Here is a 22,093-nt window from a genome sequence, read left to right as displayed (position 1 = left end):
CCTCTCCCGCCCAGTCCTCCAGCCCCGCCCCCTTTCCCTATTGGCCCGGAGCCGCCGTCAATCAGTCCCCGGGCATTGTGACGTTGGGCATGCGCAGTGCGGCTCATGTCCAGGGACAGGCGCTTGTTTGTCTGATCTTCAGGCGGGAAGGAGGCGGATAAGCGGAGGCAGCGTTAGGGGCAGTGGGTGGGAGGGGAGGCTCCACACACCCAGTGGAGGCTTCAACACCCCCAATAAGGAACTAGCGGCACCGCCTCAACACCCAACACAACGGCAGCTGCAGCGCTTTCTCCCGGGGCCAGGTCCCACTGGACAAATGTGGCTTCAGGAAGGACATGCAGCAATGGGTTTGATTTGATTTATTATTGTCACATGTACTGGGATACAGTGAAAAGTATTGTTTCTTGCGCGGTGTACAGACAAAGCATACTGTTCATAGAGTACATAGGGGAGTAGGAAAGGAGAGAGTGCAGAATATAGTGTGACAGTTACAGAAAGGGTGAAGAGAAAGATCAGCTTAATATGAGGTAGGTCCATTCAAAAGGAGGAGGCTTTGGAGAGGGTACAGAAAAGATTTACCAGGATGTTGCCTGGTATGGAGGGCACTAGTTATGAGGAGAGGTTGGAGAAACTTGGTTTGTTCTCACTGGAACGATGGAGGTTGAGGGGGCGACCTGACAGAAGTCTACAAGATTATGAGGGGCGCAGAATCATAGAAACCCAACAGTGCAGAAAGAGGCCATTTGGCCCATCGAGTCTGCATCAACCACAATCCCACCCAGGCCCTACCCCCACATCCCTACATATTTACCCATTAATCCCTCTAACCTACGCATCTTGGGACACTAAGGGGCAATTTTAGCACGGCCAATCAACCTAACCTGCACATCTTTGGACTGTGGGAGGAAACCCACGCAGACACGAGGAGAATGTGCAAACTCCACACAGACAGTAACCAAAGCCGGGAATCGAACCCGGGTCCCTGGAGCTGTGAAGCAGTGGTGCTAACCACTATGCTACCATGCCGCATGGACAGAGTGGATATCAGAAAGTTTTTCCCAGGATGGAAGAGTCACTTACTAGGGGACACAAGTTTAATGTGTGAGGGGCAAGGTTTAATGGAGATGTATGAGGCAGGTTTTTTACACAGAGGGTGGTGGGTGCCTGGAACTTGCTGCCGGGGGAGATAGTGGAAGCAGATATGACAGTGACTTTTAAGGGGCATCTTGACAAATACATGAATAGGATGGGAATGGAGGGATATGGTTCCCGGAAGGGTCGGGGGTTTTAGTTCAGTCGGGCAGCATGGTCGGTGCAGGCTTGAAAGGTCGAAGGGCCTGTTCCTGTGCTGTAATTTTCTTTGTTCTTTGTTTGTAAAAGTCTGGTGGCAGCAGGGAAGAAGCTGTTCTTGAGTCAGTTGGTGTGTGACCTCAGACTTTTGTATCTTTTTCCCGACGGAAGAAGAGAGAAAAGAGAATGTCCAGGATACGTGGGGTCCTTGATTATGCTGGCTGCTTTTCTGAGGCAATAGGAAATGTAGACAGTGTCAATGGATAAGAGGCTGATTTGCGTGATGGACTGGGCCACATTCACACCCCTTGTAGCTTCTTGCGCTCTTGGTCAGAGCAGCAGCAATACCAAGCTGTGATACAGCTGGATGGGATGCTTTTTGTGGTGTCCCTGTAAAAATTGGTGAGAGTCGTAGCTGACATGTTGGCATGTCGAATTTCCTTAGCCTCCTGAGAAAGTCGAGGCGTTGGTGGGCTTTCTTAACTTAAGCAGCAGTTTCGAGGGACCAGGACAGGTTGTTGTGATCTGAACACCGAGAAACTTGAGCTCTCAACCATTTCCACTTTGTCACCGTTGATGTAGACAGGGCGTGCCTTCCACTACATTGCCTGAAATTTTGTATATATTCCAGTGATAGTTGGAAGAAGTCCATGCTGACTCTCTGTACATCAATCCACTCAGTCCCATTTCCCCTCCATAACTCTGTTCCCTTTTTAATTCCTTCACACCTATCTGATTTATTTTTCAAATCATTGATCATTTCTGATTCCACCATGCACAGAAGCAGTGAGGTCAGGTCGTGACCATTCATGAATAAAATTGGTCCTCACATCTCCTTTCTATTGCTGATCAATGATATGTTTAGTAATGTGGACATTGGGTAGCCGCCTGCATGAAGATTTTCAGGTCTCTTTGTACTGGACAGGAGCATGGGTCTGTCAATCAGCCTGAATCAGCACCTTCAGGAGAATTGGGAGGGTGTGTATGAGGTACAGCAGTATGACAATGGGGGGAGAGTGTGTGGGATGGAGATTTACAACTTTAGGGAATGAGAAAACAAAGAATATTCCATGGAAACTAGAATGGTCTGTTTTGAATTTCAGTTCTATACTTACACTGATAACTTCTATAAACAGGATATTAGAAGGAGAGAATGTACAGACTGAAATCTCACACCAAACGTCACAACAAGATGTTACAAAGTCACTGGATTCATCAGGACCTGAATATAATTGCCATTTGAATGTATGAGAAGAAATGTTTGTTTGTTCTGTCTGTGGGAAAAGATTTCAAACATCAGTGTGACTGGACAAGAATGGAGACCCCACACACCTGAGTGAGAGTGTTCCAGTGAACTGACTGTGGAAAGAGCTTCAACCAGTAACACAGCCTGAAAAACGTCACCCCATTCACAGCGAGGAGAAACTGTACATGTGTTCTGTACTTGGATGTGGAATCGACTGATTATCGAAAGGACACTGGCACCATGGAGAGACCATGGAAGTGTGGGGACTGTGGGAAGGGATTCCAGTGCCCATCTGCACTGGACACACATCGACGAGTTCATACTGGGGAGAGGCCGTTCACCTGCTCCGTGTGTAGGAAGGGATTCAGTATATCAACCACCCTGCTGAGACACCAGCGAGTTCACTCTGGGGAGAGGCCGTTCACCTGCTCTGTGTGTGAGAAAGAATTCACTCAGTTATCCAGCCTGCTGACGTACCAGCGAGTTCACACCGGGGAGAGACCTTTCGCCTGCTCAGACTGTGGGAAAGGATTCAGTGATCGTTCCACCCTGTGGAGGCACCAGCGAGTTCACTCTGGGGAGAGGCCGTTCACCTGCTGTGTGTGTGGGAAAGGATTCAGTCATTCATCCACCCTGCAGACACACCGTGTCACCCACACGAATGAGAGACCGTTTAAATGCTCTGACTGTGAGCGTAGCTTCAAAAGCTCTCAGACTCTGATGGGCCACCAGCGCATTCACACTGAGGACAGACCGTTCAGCTGCTCTTACTGCGTGAAGAGATTTAGAACATCATCCCAACTGCTAATACACCAGCGAGTTCACACTGGGGAGTCACCCTGTGTGCGGGAAGGGTTTCAGTCATTCATCCACCCTGTTGGCACACCAGCGAGTTCATACTGGGGAGAGGCCATTCACCTGCTCTGTGTGCGGGAAGGGATTTACTCAGATCTCCAATCTGCTCACACACCAGCGAGTTCTCACTGGGGAGAGGCCGTTCAGCTGCTCTGACTGTGGGAATAGATTTAAACGGTCGTCTCACCTGCTAAGACACCAGCGAATTCACAAGTGATTACAGGAGTTGGATTCTGCTGTTCTTGCTGCTGTTGATCACATCCAGGACTGAACCATGTTCATTCTGACAGTTGCTGAAGTGAGAGGGTCGGAGGGTTTCTTTCTGCTGGACTGACCAACCTCATGGCTTTGCTGCCAGTGGGTCGATGCTGTTTGAATTTGGGAGTGCACATTTTACTGTGATGATCCACAAACACGAGGTAAATCTAAAATAAATACATTTGTCTCTGTTCCAGTGAGTCTACAGCACAGGGCCAGGCCAGTCGGCTCAATTGGTCTGTGTCAATATTTATGCTCCACATGAGCCTCCACCCACCCCCCTCTTCATCTCCCCCCATCAGCATATCCTTCTATTCCTTTCTCCCTCATTTATGTATTTAGCTTCCTCTTCAATGTATTCATGTTATTCACCTCAACCACTCACTGGTAGCAAGTTCCACATTCGCGTCATCTTCCTCATCTCTGGAACCATTGTGGGGTAAATCTCCTCTCGATTCTCTCAAGGACCCTCACATCCTTCCTAAAGTGTGGTGACCAGAACTGGGCTCAGTATTCTGTTGTGGCCTCACCAGAGCTTTAGAAACTATCAGAATAAATTCCCTGCTTCTGTTCTCAATTCCCCGATTTCTGAAGTCCAAGATCCAAAATGCTCCAAACAAGAATATCAGACCTTTTTGCTTAACATAAAAAGCATTTTAACAACATTCTTAAAGTGGCTAAAGAAGATTTTGTCCAATGAAGGAACAGAAAGAAGCCGCTTTGAACTTGCTCTCTCCAAAAGAGAATCCAGAATGTTTGAGTCTGGGAAGTGGAGTTAAAAATGAAGCTGCAGCTACAACAGAGCAAGAAGAAGACAGTTTAATGTGGAATTGACTGGAATATTCTCTCTGGATTTAAACAATGGAGGAGCTACAAACATGGAAGAAAGTGAAGTTCAAAATGTGAACTCTGAACAGACTGTTTTCAGAATTGGAAATCCACAACTGAACAGCAATGAGGACTGTCCTCTTGCAGAAGAAACTATAATTAGTAAAAATTACTATAATTATTGAAAGAAGAAAACTTTCAGAAAACACTACAAGCAATAATATTTTCCATCTTCAGTGGAGTGAGATTCCTGGACATGGAACCCAGCAGTGTGCTGTCACCAAGCTGGACTTGTGACTGTGAAGTGGACAATGGAGGGATTATTATGTCTATTGCAGGTTATAAGATAGATCAACAGAGGAAAACAGTGGATTTAGGAACAGGAGGAGGCCATTTGGCCCTTTGAGCCGGCTCCACAATTCGATTAGATCATGACTGTTGTTAAGATATACAGTATGCTTTACATTGTAATATTCTAATTGGGATATTATAGAGTGATACATTTTCATTTCTTCCTGGGAATATGTTGTGAAGATCTAGTTTAATAATTCATGTGTTTCAGAAATATTAATTTTGGATTTTTAAAAAAATGTAACAACTGGAAAACCTGGTTTCAGAATCTGATAAAAACACCCTGAGGGAATTTGCAGTCACAAGGTGTGGCCCATATTGGTTTGAGAAGTCAAAGCTCGAAGGGTAAGAACAAGTGTAACACGGCAGCTGGGCTCTTTTAGCTGGAGACATTGGGTCTGACAACTGTTTTTCCTGTCTTTGTTCGAGAGGGGAATTCTTCACGCAGACCTCAAGAAAAAAGGTTTGGTTCTGAAACTAAAAGTTAATTAATTTAAACATCTTTTGGACATCCCTCCTGGTCTGGTACCATGAGGATAAGTGATTCAGGATGGTGTGGGTTGGATTTCTTGATGTTTTTCACAGAAAGCAGGCAGTCTGCAGTTAGCTTGGGAGCTGTGGGACCGGGAGCTGTGAACCAGCTGTGGGAGCGGGAGCTGTGAACCAGCTGTGGGAGCGGGAGCTGTGAACCAGCTGTGGGAGCGGGAGCTGTGAACCAGCTGTGGGACCGGGAGCCGAGGAGGTCATTAGGAACCATGGGTGTTCCTATTGTATCAATCTCTCAGCAAGAAGGCAGTAAAGCCCATGCTTGGATTGAGAAGTCCATGTTTTGAGTCAATTTTGAAATCACAAAGGAAAGTTGGAGAGTTGTTTAGCCGAAAGCTAATAGAAGGATCCTCATGAAATCTTGGAGCCTGGAGAAGAGCTGGAATACTGAGGAGAATTAAAGTTAATTCTGGGAGCTTTGACATACCTTTGGGATTTGTCCCAGGAACAGAAGTGAATGTACATTCAAGATATTAAGTATAAGGGCATTCTTGTCCAGGAGTAAGGGTTTAAAAAGTACAAAAAAGGAAAAATGCTGCAAAATCTCAGCAGGTCTGGCAGCATCTGTAGAGAGTGAAAACAGAGTTCATGTTTTGAGTCAGAACTGAGTTTACAGCATAAATCTTTACAAAATATGATTCATCGAGCTGGTTTTTAATATTCTGTTTATATTCAGTAAAGTTTGATTTTGTTTAAAAACCTGGAATCTTGTGATGGGTGTTTGGATTTCTCACTGAACGTTAATGTTCTCGACCCGAATTATAACAACACTCAATATTTCAAAACAATTTGAAAAATAAAAACATGATGGTCTTTATTTTGTACAAAGTATTACACTATAAGACACCCCTCATCAAGGATCTACAATAATTTCTTAGCTCGAGCACCAGTGAAACAATCAGACAATAAATGAATAAAAATTGTACTAATTGTCATCCCTTCTAAATCAGGAGGACTATCCCCAGCACAGAGGGTCATTTGGAATTTTTCCCACAGACCAATTAACAGGGATTATACTCTCCAACCACCTGAAGTGAATTCTTTACATGAATCGTCCAGGCCGGTGCAGTTGTCAACTTGCAGTTTGGCTGATCAGCTGAGATTTCCTGCAGCATTTCATCGATCACCGTGTGATTCCTTTCACAGAGTCCATCACTGAAAGGACTTTCAGCTGCCGTGTTCCTGACCAGAATGTTCATGTTTTCACACACGTCTCAAAAATCCTCATTCAGAAACTGAGCTGGTGCCACAGCTCCAGCCCCAAGGGCCAAGGGAAGGTTCACTGTTGGGATGTGATGGCATCCTCCGATAACTTTTATACATTGTACACTTTGCACTCGTCTCTTGTATGAGTCTCGTATACTCTTCATCAACTGCTCCTGCATCTTGAAGCAGGACTTTTAATCTTTGGCAAAAAGTGTGAACAAATTGTCTGTGTAGTTTTAAGATAATTTGCATCTTTCCCTTTGATTTTTATCAAAGCTATCATTATTCCTTCTAAAACATTCAGATTGGAAACTTCATGTATTTTTAAACATTCTCTGTCACCACGTTATAATCCTGACCGTTTTATGGTGAAGGAGGAAACTGGTTCCAATCTTTACTTGGTATAGATTTATTCACAGAGTGAAACATTACTGGTATATAACTCCTAATACCATTCCATGCTCTGTCAGTAAGTGTCTATATGTGCTCATGTAAACATCTAATCAATGTCCACTGCTTGTATATATTTAACCCCAAATTATACAATTAACGCCCACAGGCAGAGTATTTAAAAGGTCTCTAATCGGTGTGACTGCCATAATGTCTCAGCAGGTTGGATGACTCAGTGAATCCTTTCCTACACTCAGAGCAGGTGAACAGCCTCTCTCCTCCGTGTGAACTTGCTTGTGTTTCCGCAGGCTGGAAGGATCAGCAAATCCCTTCCCACATTCAGAGCAGGTGAAAGGCTTCTCCCCAGTGTGAACTCGACGGTGTGCGTGCAGACTGGACGACTCAGTGAATCCTTTCCCACACACACAGCAGGTGAATGGCCTCTCCCCGGTGTGAACTCGCCGGTGTTTCCAGAGGCAGGAGGAATCAGTGAATCCCTTCCCACACTCAGTGCAACTGAATGGTCTCTCTCCAGAGTGAATTCGCTGGTATGTCAGCAGACTAGTGGACCTAGTAAATCCCTTCCCACACACAGAGCAGGGGAATGGCCTCTCTCCAGTGTGAACTGCCTGGTGTCGCAGCAAGGTTGATAACTGAGTGAATCCCTTCCCACACACGGAGCAGGTGAATGACCTCTCCCCAGTGTGAACTGCCTGGTGGTTCTGCAGGGTAGATGATGCACTGAATCCCTTCCCACACACGGTGCAGGTGAACGGCCTCTCCCCGGTGTGGACTCGCTGATGTATCAGCAGGTGAGATGACCGAGTGAATCCCCTCCCACAGTCAGAGCAGGTGTATGGCCTCTGCCCAGTGTGAACTCTCTGGTGCTTCTGCAGAGCAGAGGAATCACTGAATCCCTTCCCACACACTGAGCAAGGGAATGACCTCTCCCCAGTGTGAACTCGCTTGTGTCTCCGGAGGCTGGATGAATCTCCGAACCCCTTCCCACACTCAATGCAGGTGAAAGGCCTCTCCCCCGTGTGAATGCGTCCGTGTGTCAGAAGACGAGATGAATCAGCGAAACCCTTCCCACATTCAGAGCAGGTGAATGCCCTCTCCCCAGTGTGAATTTTCTGATGTGTCAGCAGGTTGGATAACTGAGAGAATCCCTTCCCACAATCAGGGCAGGTGAATGGCTTCTCCCCAGTGTGACTGCGTCGATGAATCTCCAGCTCACACGGTGCTTTGAATCTTTTTCCGCAGTCCCCACATTTCCACTGTTTCTCCCTGATGCGGGAGGCCGCCTGTCCCTCCAGGTTTGACAATCAGATGAAGCCTCGTCCTCACTGAGAACAGATGTACACTCCCTCTCAATGTAAATGGGGCAATGCTTTTCAGGCTGTGTAACCTGAACACACACTCAGGTTTGTACTTCTCAGTGCTTTTCCAGTCACACTAATGTTCAATCTTTTCCCACAGACAGAAACAAACCCAAACAATTCTCCTTCTAGAGTCAAAGGCCAATGATATTCACGTTGTGATTAATCGAGTGACTGTCAGATCTGAACGTAATGTTTTGTTTTGATATTTCTGTCCTGTAAATCCTCCCCTTCTAATATCCTGTGAAAGAAGTTTACAAAAGTCAACACCGTGCACATAGAAAATAAATTCAGGATGGACAATTCTCGATTCAATTAAACTATTTTCTATTCTTTTATTCCTGAAAAGTTGTAAATTTCTGTCCCACACATTCTGCACCGAATCTTCACCCTCCCGATTCTGCTGAAGCTGCTGGTTCATGCTCCAGGACACAAAGACCTGACAATCTTCAGGCAAGCTGTTCACCAATATATCCCTTATATTCATATAGAACTGGACTATCATTTGTGTAAAAGTGCTATATTACTTTATTATAGAGAGGTAGGGAATATGTGTTGAATGTTTGTTTGGACTTCAAGTGGTCATAAACTGGAATTCACCCCACATGCGGATGGTGGAAGCAGAGAGAACCCATGATTTCAAATGATGTTGGTCATTCAAAAGAAATAAACCTGTAGGACAGTGATACAGAGGGGGAATGGGACCCACTGGATTGTTCTATGGAGAGTTGACATGGACTCGAGTTGCCAAATGGACTCTTTTTGTGCTGCAATGTCTCACTGACTGGAAATATATAACACAACTATATTACTATATTCCAAGAATAGAAATAAAAAATAAATGTACTTTACTGCAGCACCAAAAATAATACATCTAACATGTACAATAACAAAACTAGAAATACCTCTGTTATGATCTCCGTAGAGACTGATAATCTTCAAATAAACAATTCCCAGACAATCCCAATGGAATAAACCAAAGAATAAGGTTTCATTCATTTCAGACTTTTACTGCAATAAATTGTCTTGGAATATATAGCACTTTGTCAATGTTACCTATTTGATTCGATTTATTATTATCCCTTGTCCAAAAATGTGCGGATAAAAGCTAATTACTGCAGATGCTGGAATCTGAAACCAAAAGGTATCTTTTTCCCGATTGGCCAGAACCCGGAGGAGGGGCATCAATTGATGCCTATCCGGGGGGAGGGGGTGGAGAGGCGACAGCTTCCGAGCCTGCGCACTGGAACATCAGGACGTCACCGTGGAGCAGATTGATTCCTATTGGCTGCTTCAGACAGGGCTCCATTGTGACATCACAACGCGGAAGTTGGCCAACGAGCTTCAGAGGGAAACTTCCTCCTCTGGGCCAACATCTGGGAGGAAATCAATGTTTCCCTCTTTCCATTTCTTTTCTCATTCTGGGGGAAATTGGGGACTTGCAGCAACTGAAGGGAATGAAGTGAATCCAGGGAGGCTGCACACTCTGGAAGGGTTACAGACGGACACCGGAATTAGGAGCAGGACTAGGCCCAGGTATCTTTTTCTTTCTCTCGCAAAGACATAGACAACCTTTAACTCCCTAAGTTTGACAGATTTATTTATCTGGATAATAGGATAGCCTCTTACCCAATGTTCACAATTAAAGGGGGAGTTTCCCAGGAGAGGGCTAATATTTAAATGAACAGTAAATTAGTATGGGACAGAGATATGTTTAACGTAGTTGTATGTTATATACTATGTTATTTATGATTCCCTATTTCTTGTCTTGGAATATATAGCACTTTGTCAATGTTACCTATTTGATTCGATTTATTATTATCCCTTGTCCAAAAATGTGCGGATAAAAGCTAATTACTGCAGATGCTGGAATCTGAAACCAAAAGAGAAAATGCTGGAACATCTCAACAGGTCTGGCAGCATCTGTAAGGAGAGAAAAGAGCTGACGGTTCGAGTCCAGATGACCCTTTGTCAAAGCTAAAAGGCATAGAAAGTGGGAGATATTTATGCTGCAGGGTGAGGGACTGAAAGATGAGTCGTAGCCACAGAAACCAGGGGAAAAGGCTGCTAATGGCAGTCCATAGAGAGAATAAAGGGTGTGACTGGCCTAATGGCAGAGAAGCTGAAATCAGAGGGTAAGCTGTGACAGATGAAGATGTGGGGGGACGGGGGGGAAGAATGGGTGGGAGAGAGGTAATATTTAGGGAAAGGGGAAGCAAAGGAGTTTCTGTGGCTATGACTCATCTTTCATTCCCTCACCCTGCGTATAAATATCTCCCACTTTCTATGCTTTTTAGCTTTGACAAAGTGTCATCTGGGCTCGAAATGTCAGCTCTTTTCTCTCCTTACAGATGCTGCCAGACCTGCCGAGATTTTCCAGCATTTTCTCTTTTGGTTCCAAAGATGTGTGGGTTAGGGTGATTGACCATAATAAATTGACCATAGTGTCGGGGGATTAGCAGGGTAAATGTGTGGGGTTGTGGGAATAGGGCCTGGGTGGGATTGTGGTTGGTACAGACTCGGTGGCCGAATGGCCTCCTTCTGCACTGTAGAACATAGAACATAGAACATTACAGCGCAGAACAGGCCCTTCGGCCCACGATGTTGCACCGACCAGTTAAAAAAAAAACTGTGACCCTCCAACCTAAACCAATTTCTTTTCGTCCATGAACCTATCTACAGATCTCTTAAACGCCCCCAAACTAGGCGCATTTACAACTGATGCTGGCAGGGCATTCCAATCCCTCACCACCCTCTGGGTAAAGAACCTACCCCTGACATCGGTTCTATAACTACCCCCCCTCAATTTAAAGCCATGCCCCCTCGTGCTGGATTTCTCCATCAGAGGAAAAAGGCTATCACTATCCACCCTATCTAAACCTCTAATCATCTTATATGTTTCAATAAGATCCCCTCTTAGCCGCCGCCTTTCCAGCGAAAACAATCCCAAATCCCTCAGCCTCTCCTCATAGGATCTCCCCTCCATACCAGGCAACATCCTGGTAAACCTCCTCTGCACCCTCTCCAAAGCCTCCACATCCTTCCTGTAATGTGGGGACCAGAACTGCACACAGTACTCCAAGTGCGGCCGCACCAGAGTTGTGTACAGTTGCAACATAACGCTACGACTCCTAAATTCAATCCCCCTACCAATAAACGCCAAGACACCATATGCCTTCCTAACAACCTTATCTACTTGATTCCCAACTTTCAGGGATCTATGCACACATACACCTAGATCCCTCTGCTCCTCCACACTATTCAAAGTCCTCCCGTTAGCCCTATACTCAACACATCTGTTATTCCTACCAAAGTGAATTACCTCACATTTCTCCGCATTAAACTCCATCCGCCACCTCTCGGCCCAACTTTGCAACCTGTCTAAGTCTTCCTGCAAACTACGACACCCTTCCTCACTGTCTACCACACCACCGACTTTGGTGTCATCAGCAAATTTGCTAATCCACCCAACTATACCCTCATCCAGATCATTAATAAATATTACAAACAGCAGTGGCCCCAAAACAGATCCCTGAGGTACACCACTTGTAACCGCACTCCATGATGAATATTTACTATCAACCACCACCCTCTGTTTCCTATCCGCTAGCCAATTCCTGATCCAATTTCCTAGATCACCCCCAATCCCATACATCTGCATTTTCTGCAGAAGCCTACCATGGTGAACCTTATCAAACGCCTTACTAAAATCCATATATACCACGTCCACTGCCTTGCCCCCATCCACCTCCTTGGTCACTTTCTCAAAAAACTCAATAAGGTTAGTAAGGCACGACCTACCTGCCACAAAACCATGCTGACTATCACCTATCAATTCATCACTCTCCAAATAACTATAAATCCTATCCCTTATAATTTTTTCCAACATCTTGCCGACAACAGAAGTGAGACTCACCGGTCTATAATTCCCGGGGAAGTCTCTGTTCCCCTTCTTAAACAATGGGACAACATTCGCTAACCTCCAATCTTCTGGTACTATACCAGAGGCCAACGACGACCTGAAGATCAGAGCCAGAGGCTCTGCAATCACTTCTCTTGCCTCCCAGAGAATCCTTGGATAAATCCCATCCGGACCAGGGGATTTATCTATTTTCAGACCCTCCAGAATATCCTGCACATCCTCCTTATCAACTGTAATACTGTCTATTCTACTCCCCTGCAACCCAGTGTCCTCCTCAGCTATATTCATGTCCCCTTGCGTGAACACCGAAGAGAAATATTGGTTCAATGCTTCACCAATCTCCTCCGGTTCCACACATAACTTCCCTCTGCCATCTATAACTGGCCCTAAACTTGCCCTAACCAACCTTCTGTTCTTGACATACCTATAGAACGCCTTAGGATTCTCTTTAACCCTATCCGCCAAAGTCTTCTCATGTCCCCTTTTAGCCCTTCTAAGCTCGCTCTTCAACTCCCTCTTAGCCAATCTAAAGCTTTCTAGTGCACTACCCGAGTGCTCACGTCTCATCCGAACATAAGCCTCCTTTTTCTTTTTAACCAACAAAGAAACTTTTTTGGTGCACCACGGTTCCCTAGCCCTACCAATTCCTCCTTGCCTGACAGGGACATACCTATCACAGACTCGCAGTAGCTGCTCCTTGAAAAAACTCCACATGTCGGACGTTCCCAGTCCCTGTAATCTCCTAGTCCAACCTATGTTTCCTAATTCTCTCCTAATAGCCTCATAATTACCCTTCCCCCAGCTAAAACCACTGGCCCGAGGTTCATGCCTATCCCTTTCCATCACTAAGGTGAACGTAACCGAATTGTGGTCACTATCACCAAAATGCACACCAACTTCCAAGTCTAGCACCTGGTCTGGCTCATTTCCCAGCACCAGATCCAATATAGCCTCACCTCTAGTTGGCCTGTCTACATACTGAGTCAAAAAACCTTCCTGCACGCTTTGAACAAAAACTGACCCCTCTAACGAGCTAGAGCTATAACAATTCCAGTCAATATGAGTCAAGTTAAAATCCCCCATAACAATTGCCCTATTACTTTCACTCCTAAGCAGGATTGACTCCGCAATCCTTTCCTCAACCTCTCTAGAACTTTTAGGAGGTCTATAAAAGACTCCCAACAGGGTGACCTCTCCTCTCCTATTTCTAATCTCCGCCCATACTACCTCAACAGATAAGTCCTCATCAAACCTCCTCTCTGACACTGTGATACAATCTCTGACCAATAATGCTACCCCTCCCCCTCTTCTACCTCCTTCCCTACTTCGACTAAAACATTTGAACCCCGGGACCTGCAGCATCCATTCCTGCCCCTGCTCTATCCATGTCTCTGAAATAGCCACAACATCGAAGTCCCAGGTACTGATCCACGCTGCAAGTTCACCCACTTTATTGCGAATACTCCTGGCATTGAAGTATACACATTTCAAACCCTGCTCCACCCCACCTCTGCAATGCCGTGCATTGCAGTCCCCATCCATGCATCCCTCACTTTCAGCCCCACTACTCAGGATCCCTCCCCCCCCCCGAATCAGTTTAAACCTCCCTGCATGGCCTTAGCAAATTTACCCCCCAGGATATTGGTCCCCTTCTGATTAAGGTGTAGACCATCCTTCTCATAGAGGTCACACCTTCCCCAGTACGAGCCCCAATTGCTTAAGTACCTGAACCCCTCCCTCCTGCACCATCCCCTCAGCCATGAATTCAAACCTTCCCTCTCCCTATTCCTCTCTAAACTATCCCGTGGTACAGGCAAGAGTCCAGAGATAACCACTCTGTCAGTCTTGGCCTTTAGTTTCCACCCCAACTCCATAAATCCCTGCCTAATAACCCCTTCCCCTATCCTCCCTATGTCGTGTGTCCCCACATGTACAATAACTTGTGGTTTATCTCCCTCCCCCCTAAGAGTCCTGAATACCCTGTCAGACACATCCCGGACCCCAGCCCCTGGTAGGCAACACACCAACCCTGAGTCCCTACCTTTAGTTCCGACCCTCCCATCTGTCCCCTTAATTGTGGAGTCCCCAATCACAAGGCCCAGTCTTTTACAGCCCCTAACCACCTGAGCTTTCTCACTCGGCTCACCCCCAGAGATCTGCTCTCTATGCTCAGTTGATTCCTCCTCAACTGTAGCCTCCAGCACCGAAAACCTATTATGGAGGGGAACCGCCCCAGGGGATTGTCTTCCCGATTCTATAGGGATTCTATTCTTGGATTAGTGTATAATGAAAAGTATTGTTTTTTGCGTGCTACACAGGCAAAGCATACTGTACATAGAAAAGGAAAGGAGAGGTAGAGTATGTAGTGTTACAGTCATGCAAAATTACAGCATAGAAGGAATCCATTTGGCAACTCAAATCCATGGCAACTCTCTGCAGAGCAATTCAGTCAGTTCCATTCTCCCTCTATATCCTCATTCTCCTGAGTTTCATGTCACAAATAGGCAGTCTTGATGATGATGATATGTGGCTGGAAGCTCATCTTGGGGTGAAATATTTCACCCCAAGACAGTTGCTAGGAAGAGGGGTAGATTTGGTGGTGAGAGAGTGGAATTTGTAGTGGGAACTGAACTCAATGGGTTCAGTCTTCCCAGTATTTATATGGAAGAATTTTCTGTTCTTTTAGTACTGGATGTCAGACAAGTCAGGATGGTGTGTGAGTTAAAAGCGAACTTGGAGGTGATGGTGTTCACATCTACCTGCTACCTTGGTCCTTATAGGTGATGGAGATTGAGAGTTTGGGAGATTCTGTCAAAGTTCCCGTCGAGTTATAGATGTTTGAAATCCCTTTTCTTCGCCACTGCCTCTCCCACTTCTCTCTGTCACCTCACACAGTGCCCAGATTCTTGTGTAGACCCAGACCAGGTGGCACATACCCTTCCCTGAAGGACCTTAGTGACTCAGTTGGGTTTTTATGACAATTCAGCAGCTTTTATGTTTACCTTTTCCTCACTCCGGTCCCACAAAATACCAGATTCATTCAGCTCAATTTCACAACTTGCCTTTGTGTTTTTGTGGGTTCTCTCTCACTCCCTTTTTGCTGTTTTAAATCAGTTTGATTTAGAAGAGGAGGATTTGCAGTGGGGAAACGCAAACCAAACGTGGTATCAGAACCTGATGGAGTCGGCCAAGTTATTGTAACCTGAATATCATTGTGTTTTGAATATAGAAGAAAACAGCGCCATCCACAGTGGAGAGAAACTGTACACGTGTTGTGTGTGTGGACAAGACTTCAACCAATCATCCAGCCTTTCGGAACATAATTACAGTCACAACAAGGAGATGGCATGGCAATGTGAGGACTGTGGGAAGGGATTCAAATACCCATCGCAGCTGGAAACTCATCGATGCTGTCACACTGGGGAGAGGCCATTCACCTGCTCCCGATGCGGGAGGGGATTCATTCAGTCATCCAGCTTGCGTATACACCAAAGGATTCACACTAAGGAGAGACCATTCAGCTGCTGTGTGTGCGGGAAGGGATTCAATCAGTCATTCAACCTAGCATTACACAAGCGAGTTCACACTGGGGAGAGGCCGTTCACTTGCTCCCAGTGTGGGAAGAGATTCAGTCAGTCAGCCAACCTAGCAAAACACCGGCGAATTCACACTGAGGCCAGACCATTCACCTGCTCTGTGTGTGGGAAGAAATTCAAGGAGTCATCCAACCTAGCAAAACACCAGCGAGTTCACACTGGGGAGAGGCCATTCGTCTGTTCCCAGTGTGGGAAGGGATTTACTCACTCAGCCAATCTGCTGAGACACCAACGAATTCACACTGGAGAGAAGCCATTCATCTGCTGTGTGTGTGGGAAGGGATTCAGTCAGTCGTCCACTCTGCTGACACATCAGCGAATTCATAAGTAATTATTGTGATTGGATTTTGCTGTTTTTCATATTCAGACTGAACCACATTCATTTGAGTCTATTTCTGCTGAATTGAAAAATAACCCCAGCTCTGTTACATAGAAACATGCATAGAAAATAGAATCAGGAATAGGCCATTCGGCCCTTCAAGCCTGCTCCACCATTCATTATTATCATGGCTGATCATCAAAATCAATATCCTGATCCTGCCTCTTCTCCCCCACCCCTCCTCATCCATATCCCTTGATACCTTTAGCCCCAAGAGCCAAATCTACTTCCTTCCTGAAATCCTTCGAGGAGCAGTGCTCCGAAAGCTTATGGCTTTTGCTACCAAATAAACCTGTTGGACTTTAACCTGGTGTTGTGAGACTTCTTACTAGATGGAATTTAACACAGACAAACGTGAGGTGATGTAATTTGGAAGGTCTACTGCAGAAGGAAAGTATACAGTAAATGCTAGAGTCCTTAGAAATGTTGGCGCACAGAGGGATTTAAGTGTGCAGATCCACAGTACCCTGAACGTGGCAACTCAGGTGGACAAAGTGGTCAAGAGGGCGAATCGCATGCTGGCCTTAAATCGGTCGAGACGCTGAGTATAAGAATTGGGAAAACATGTTGCAGCTGTATAAGACTTTGGTTATGCTGACCCTAGCAACTTCCCTACTACCTACATTAGGCTCAGTAGTCTATAGTTCCCCATTTTCTCGCTTCCTCCCTTTTTGAATCATGGGATATTCTTTTGTGAATTCAGAAGCAAAGTACGAATTTAGTTCCTCAGCCACTTCTTTATTCCCCGTTATGAATTCTCCTGTTTCTGACTGTAAAGGGCCTACATTCGTTTTGTCAACCTTTTTCTCTTTACATACCTATAGAACCTTTTACACTCAGTTTTTATGTTCCCCACTAGCTTACTTTCATATTCTAATTTCTCCTTCTGAATCAATTCCTTGGTCCTCCTTTGCTGTATTGTAAACTGCTCCCAATCCTCAGGTCTTTTGCTTTTTCTTGCCAATTTTTATGCTTCTTCTTGGAATCTAATGCTCTCTCTAATTTCCCTTGGAAGCAATGGTTTGGCTACAGTTCCTTTTCCACTCTTGTGCCAAATAGGAGTAAACAACTTTAAGTTCACCTACTTGTTCCTTAAATGCCTACCGTGGGTGGCATAGTGGTTCGCAATGCTGCCGGGTTCGATTCCTGGCTTGGGTCACTGTCTCTGTGGAGTTTGCATGTTCTCCCCGTGTCCGCGTGGGTTTCCTCCGGGTGCTCCGGTTTCCTCCCAAATTCTGAAAGACGTGTTGTTAGATGCATTGACCCGAACAGGCGCCGGACTGTGGCGACGAGGGGAATTTCACAGTAACTTCATTGCAGTGTTAATGTCAGCCTTACTTGTGACTAATAAACTTTAACATTGTCTGTCCACTGTCCTTCCTTTCAGTCATGTTTCCCAGTCCATCATAGCCAATTCATGCCTCAATCCATTATAGTTACCTTTACTGAAATTCAGGACTCTGGTGTCAGAATCAACTACATCATTATCCACTTTGACAAAGAATTCTATCATATTATGGTCGCTCATCCCCAAGGGTTCTCTCACAACTAGATTGTCAATCCTTTCTCATTGCACAATACCCAGTTCAAGATGGCATGCTCCCTTAGCTCCTCAAAAGTATTGGGCCAGAAGACCACTCCAAAAATTCCTCCTCTATTGTAATGTGATTAATTTGATCACCCAATCTGTATGCAGATTAAAGTCACCTATAATCACAGATATTTATTTAACACATGCATCTCTGATTTCCTGTCTAATGCTTTTCCTAACATTACCATTAATTTGGTAGTCTGTATACCACACCCACAAATGTTTTTTGCCCCTTGGTGTGGCTTAACTTGACCCATACATATTCCACATATCATCCTTAATTAACAATGCAACTCCACCATGTTTTTGTTTATGTCTGTCCTTCCTAAACACTGAATAGCCCTCAATGTTTAGTTCCCATCCTTGGTCACCTTGGAGCTATGTCTCTGTAGTCCCAACTGTATCATACCCCTTTACATCTAACTGTGCAACAAATTCATCCATTTTATTTTGAATGCTCCAAGCGTTCATGGACAAAACCTTCAGGCTAGTCCTTTTAACATTTGTTGTCCAGTTCCTACCATTTTTTACTGTGTCCGTATCTGATTCTGGCTCTCGATTCTCTGCCTATCACTTTTCTTATTCTTCTTGCTGTCTTTTTCTCTTGTTCTTGATACCCTCTGCTCTGAATCCTTACATAGGTTTCCATCTCCCTGCCATTTTAGTTTAAACCTTCCCAATGACTCAACAAGTACACTCCCAACCCCCCCAGGGACATCAGTCCTGGCCCTGTCCAGTTTGTACTGGTCCCACCTTCCCCAGAACCAGTCGCAATGTCCCAGGAATCTGAAACCCTGCCTCTCACATCATCTTTTCAGCCAGGTATTCACCCAATATATCCTGCTGTTTCGACTCTGAATAGTACATGGCACTGGTAGCAATCCTGAGATAATGTTAATATAGTCAGTCTTGGAGGATTTGTGGCCAGGAAACTCTCACAAAACATCAGATCAGGATTGGATGTAGCCACAGAATTTATCATAACCTGAAAAGTAGAAAGTTTTGAACATGGAAGAAATCAGCATCATTGATAACCAGTCACATTTGGCAGAAACCATGGAAATGTGGAGAGTATAAAGCGACATTCAATTAACCATCAGAGCTGGAAACACACACTGGGGAAATGCCCTTTACCTGCTCTGAGTAAGGCAAGGGATCATTCAGTCTTCTCAGCTTGTTAGACACCAGTGGGTTTAAACTGGGGAGAGGTCATTTATCTGCTTCAAGTGTGGGAAGCGTGATGATAGTATTGCAGTGGGTGTATGTTTTTCTGCTGAGGGGGAATGTTTAAAAATCCAGCTTTATTCTGCAGGTATCTGGTGTGTCTGTGTCTCTCAAGGGTTGTGAAAGCTGGGAATCAGTTACTTTGATAGAGCTGATGGGCTTTTGTTTAAACAAGACATTTCTCTGGGATTTCTAGATTTGATTGACAGGTCATGTGATAGTGGGTGTTTGCAGGGAGAAAGAAGCTTTTGCAGTTCTGATCGTTTGAAGATAGAGGGTTTCTACAAGCTGCTCTGAGACTTGTTGTCTTTCTGAAAGCGTTAAGACTATCTACACTCAACTATATTTATGGTTACTAACTATATTTAAGGTGGCACTTACAACTATAAGAGTAATGTTGCTCATTTGGAACTGAAATAGTGATAAGTTAGAAATTAAGATTGTTTCTTTGCATTTTTAAATGTTGTTCAACTGTTAATGATTAAGCTGATTCATTTGTTAGAGTTATATTTAAACTGTGATATTAAATAAAGTTAGCTTTACTATGAAAGATCCCTAATTTGTCAGTGGAATTTCTCCTCGTCAGAAGCATCCTATCCTCACATTTATGCCGAAATAAAAAAATTGCTGGGGTCTCGCCTGGCTTCCGAATGTAATTTAGGGGCTCCGGGTCCAGGACCCTAACAGAAGGGATTCACTCACGCACCTGGCAAACAGGAGAGATCTTAAAAATGCCCAGACTGTGGGAGCTGCTATAAAAGTTTTATAGAATCCCTACATTGCAGAAGGAGGCCATTCGGCCCATTGAGTCTGCACCAATCACAATCCCTCCCAGGCCCTATTCCCGTAACCCCACATATTTACCCCTGACACTCGGGTCAATTTAGCATGGCCAATCAAACAAACCTGCAAATCTTTGGACTGTGGGAGGAAACTGGAGCACCCAGAGGAAACCCATGCAGATGGGGAGAATGTGCAAACTCCACACAGACAGTGACACGAGGGCAGAATTGAACCCAGATCCCTGGCGCTATGTGGCAGCAGTGCTAACCATTGTGTCACCGTGTCACCCAAAATTGTGGATTACTAATGTCTCATCAATGTTTTCACACTGATGAGAGACTGGGTTCAGGGGATCATTTCAACTCACTGTATACCAAGTTCACATTGGGGAGGGGCTGTTCACCTGCTTTGAGTTTGGGAAGATATTCACTGTTTTGAGGTCAGATTTGCAGTGTCTAGTTTTGGGGTCACTGTGGATAGTTTTCTCTGACTTACCGTTACCTGTTTAAAGATGAAGAAGGAGTTTTAAGAAGGAGACAACAGTAACTCTCATCCTGTTCAACATGAAACTAAACTCACTGTTAATTCCTCCTCAGTAACAATTTTAAACACAAAGTTTGCAGGCAGGATTGAAGTGGGGACTTTCTCCTGTAAAATTGCAGTGATAATGAGTGCCCTGGGGAAATGAGTGTGAATCCCCCAGCCCCGGACACAGGGGAACTGACCATCCATCTCCAGCTCTAATTCCAGTTTGAAAAGCAACCCTCGACCACCACCCTCTGTCTCCGACCAGCAAGCCAATTTTGTATTCAATTTTTGATTTGATTTATTATTGTAACCCCCTGCTGATCACGATATGGGGCTACTATTTAACTGTTCGATTGACAGGATCCTGAATTCCTAGCAGTTGATGGTGAGCTGGCTAAATTTCCTGTTTACCCATAAAGGCCAGTACAGGCTTGCATGAAAAGGATTTGAGTATGTTTAGCGCGGTGCCTCCAAAAATGTTATTGAGATAAACCTTATAATGAGAAAAGGTTCGGAACAACAAGGTAAACGGAATAACAAAAAAATTTAATAACAAATATAATTAGCAGATATAAACAAGTAAAGAATCCCAACTGAAGATTTTCCAAATAACAGTTTCAAGCTGAGAAATGATTAGAATATCACCAAGCACTTTGAATTTTAAACGTTGGGGCCCATCCGTTGGTGCACATCGGAAGGAAACCACATTCTGTTACCGTTCCTGTCTGATAGTACTCACTTAACCCCGAGACACACACAGTCCAGACGGGTCTATGAGAGGGAAGATGATGGAGCAAGCACACGAGGCAGAGGTGCCGCGAGCCATCTGTGTAGTAACACAGATCCCGTGCGCTGAAGGCTGTCCTCCTCGGCAGTCATGAAAAACCAAGCAGTTCTACCTGAGAAAGGTTCACTTCGAACTGAGTTTTTACTGCCTCCGAAAAGCTTCTCTCCAAAAACGTGGCTGTCCCTCTTCTGCACACTCCCTCCTCAGCTCTGCAGCTGCTTCACTTCCTGGCGCCTTTTTTTCCTCCCGCCCCCAGAGCAATCCCATTGGCCCAGCCCACATCACTCAACCAACAGCATCCTGTTCACAGCACCCGCCCGGCAAACAGGACACTGAAACCCACAAGGGACAAAGAACACTGGTAAATGTCTTCCCCACAAATTGTCCTCAGTCCCTTACATTATTGTCATATGTATTAGTATACAGTGAAAAGTATTGTTTCTTGCACACTGTACAGACAAAGCATACTGTTCATAGAGAAGGAAATGAGAGAGTGCAGGATGTAGTGTTACAGTCATAGCTTGGGTGTAGAGAAAGATCAATTTAGTGCAAGGTAGGCCCATTCACGAGTCTGGCTAGTTCTCCATGGATCCCATGTGGTCTAACCTTAACTGGCCAGTCTACCATAGGTACCTTGTCGAAGGCCTTGCTGAAGTCCATGTAGACAACATCTACTGCACCGTCCTCATCTATTTTTTTTTGGTCACCCTTTCAAAAAGCTCTGTTAAATTTTTAAGACACAATTTCCCACGCACAAAGCGATGCTGACAATCCATAATCAGCCTTTGCCTTTCCAAATACATGTAGATCCTGTCTCTCAGACTACCGTCCAATAACTTACCCACCCTGACATTAGGATCACCAGTCTGTAGTTCCCTGGCTTTTCCTTGCTGCCTTTCTCAAATAACAGTGTAACATTTGCCTCTCTCCAGTC

General features: G+C 45.0%; 2 protein-coding genes and 1 pseudogene across 2 annotated transcripts; 2 read left to right on the top strand and 1 right to left on the bottom strand.

Moving 5' to 3' along the window:
- Positions 1-269: 269 nt before the first annotated feature.
- Positions 270-6,078, top strand: LOC144484457 (uncharacterized). Its single transcript, XM_078202992.1, has 2 exons — positions 270-347; positions 2,427-6,078. The coding sequence occupies exon 2, from the start codon at positions 2,777-2,779 to the stop codon at positions 3,545-3,547; it is 771 nt and encodes a 256-aa protein (XP_078059118.1). The 5' UTR covers positions 270-347; positions 2,427-2,776; the 3' UTR covers positions 3,548-6,078.
- A 1,081-nt stretch (positions 6,079-7,159) lies between these two features.
- Positions 7,160-8,292, bottom strand: LOC144484443 (uncharacterized; annotated as a pseudogene).
- A 1,375-nt stretch (positions 8,293-9,667) lies between these two features.
- LOC144484430 (uncharacterized) lies at positions 9,668-16,550 on the top strand. The gene is made up of 2 exons (XM_078202963.1): positions 9,668-9,885; positions 15,501-16,550. The coding sequence occupies exon 2, from the start codon at positions 15,614-15,616 to the stop codon at positions 16,196-16,198; it is 585 nt and encodes a 194-aa protein (XP_078059089.1). The 5' UTR covers positions 9,668-9,885; positions 15,501-15,613; the 3' UTR covers positions 16,199-16,550.
- Positions 16,551-22,093: the final 5,543 nt, after the last annotated feature.

This window comes from Mustelus asterias, unplaced genomic scaffold, assembly GCF_964213995.1.
Source record: "Mustelus asterias unplaced genomic scaffold, sMusAst1.hap1.1 HAP1_SCAFFOLD_107, whole genome shotgun sequence".
Lineage (NCBI taxonomy): Eukaryota > Metazoa > Chordata > Chondrichthyes > Carcharhiniformes > Triakidae > Mustelus > Mustelus asterias.
This window is presented reverse-complemented; position numbering and strand designations above follow the sequence as displayed.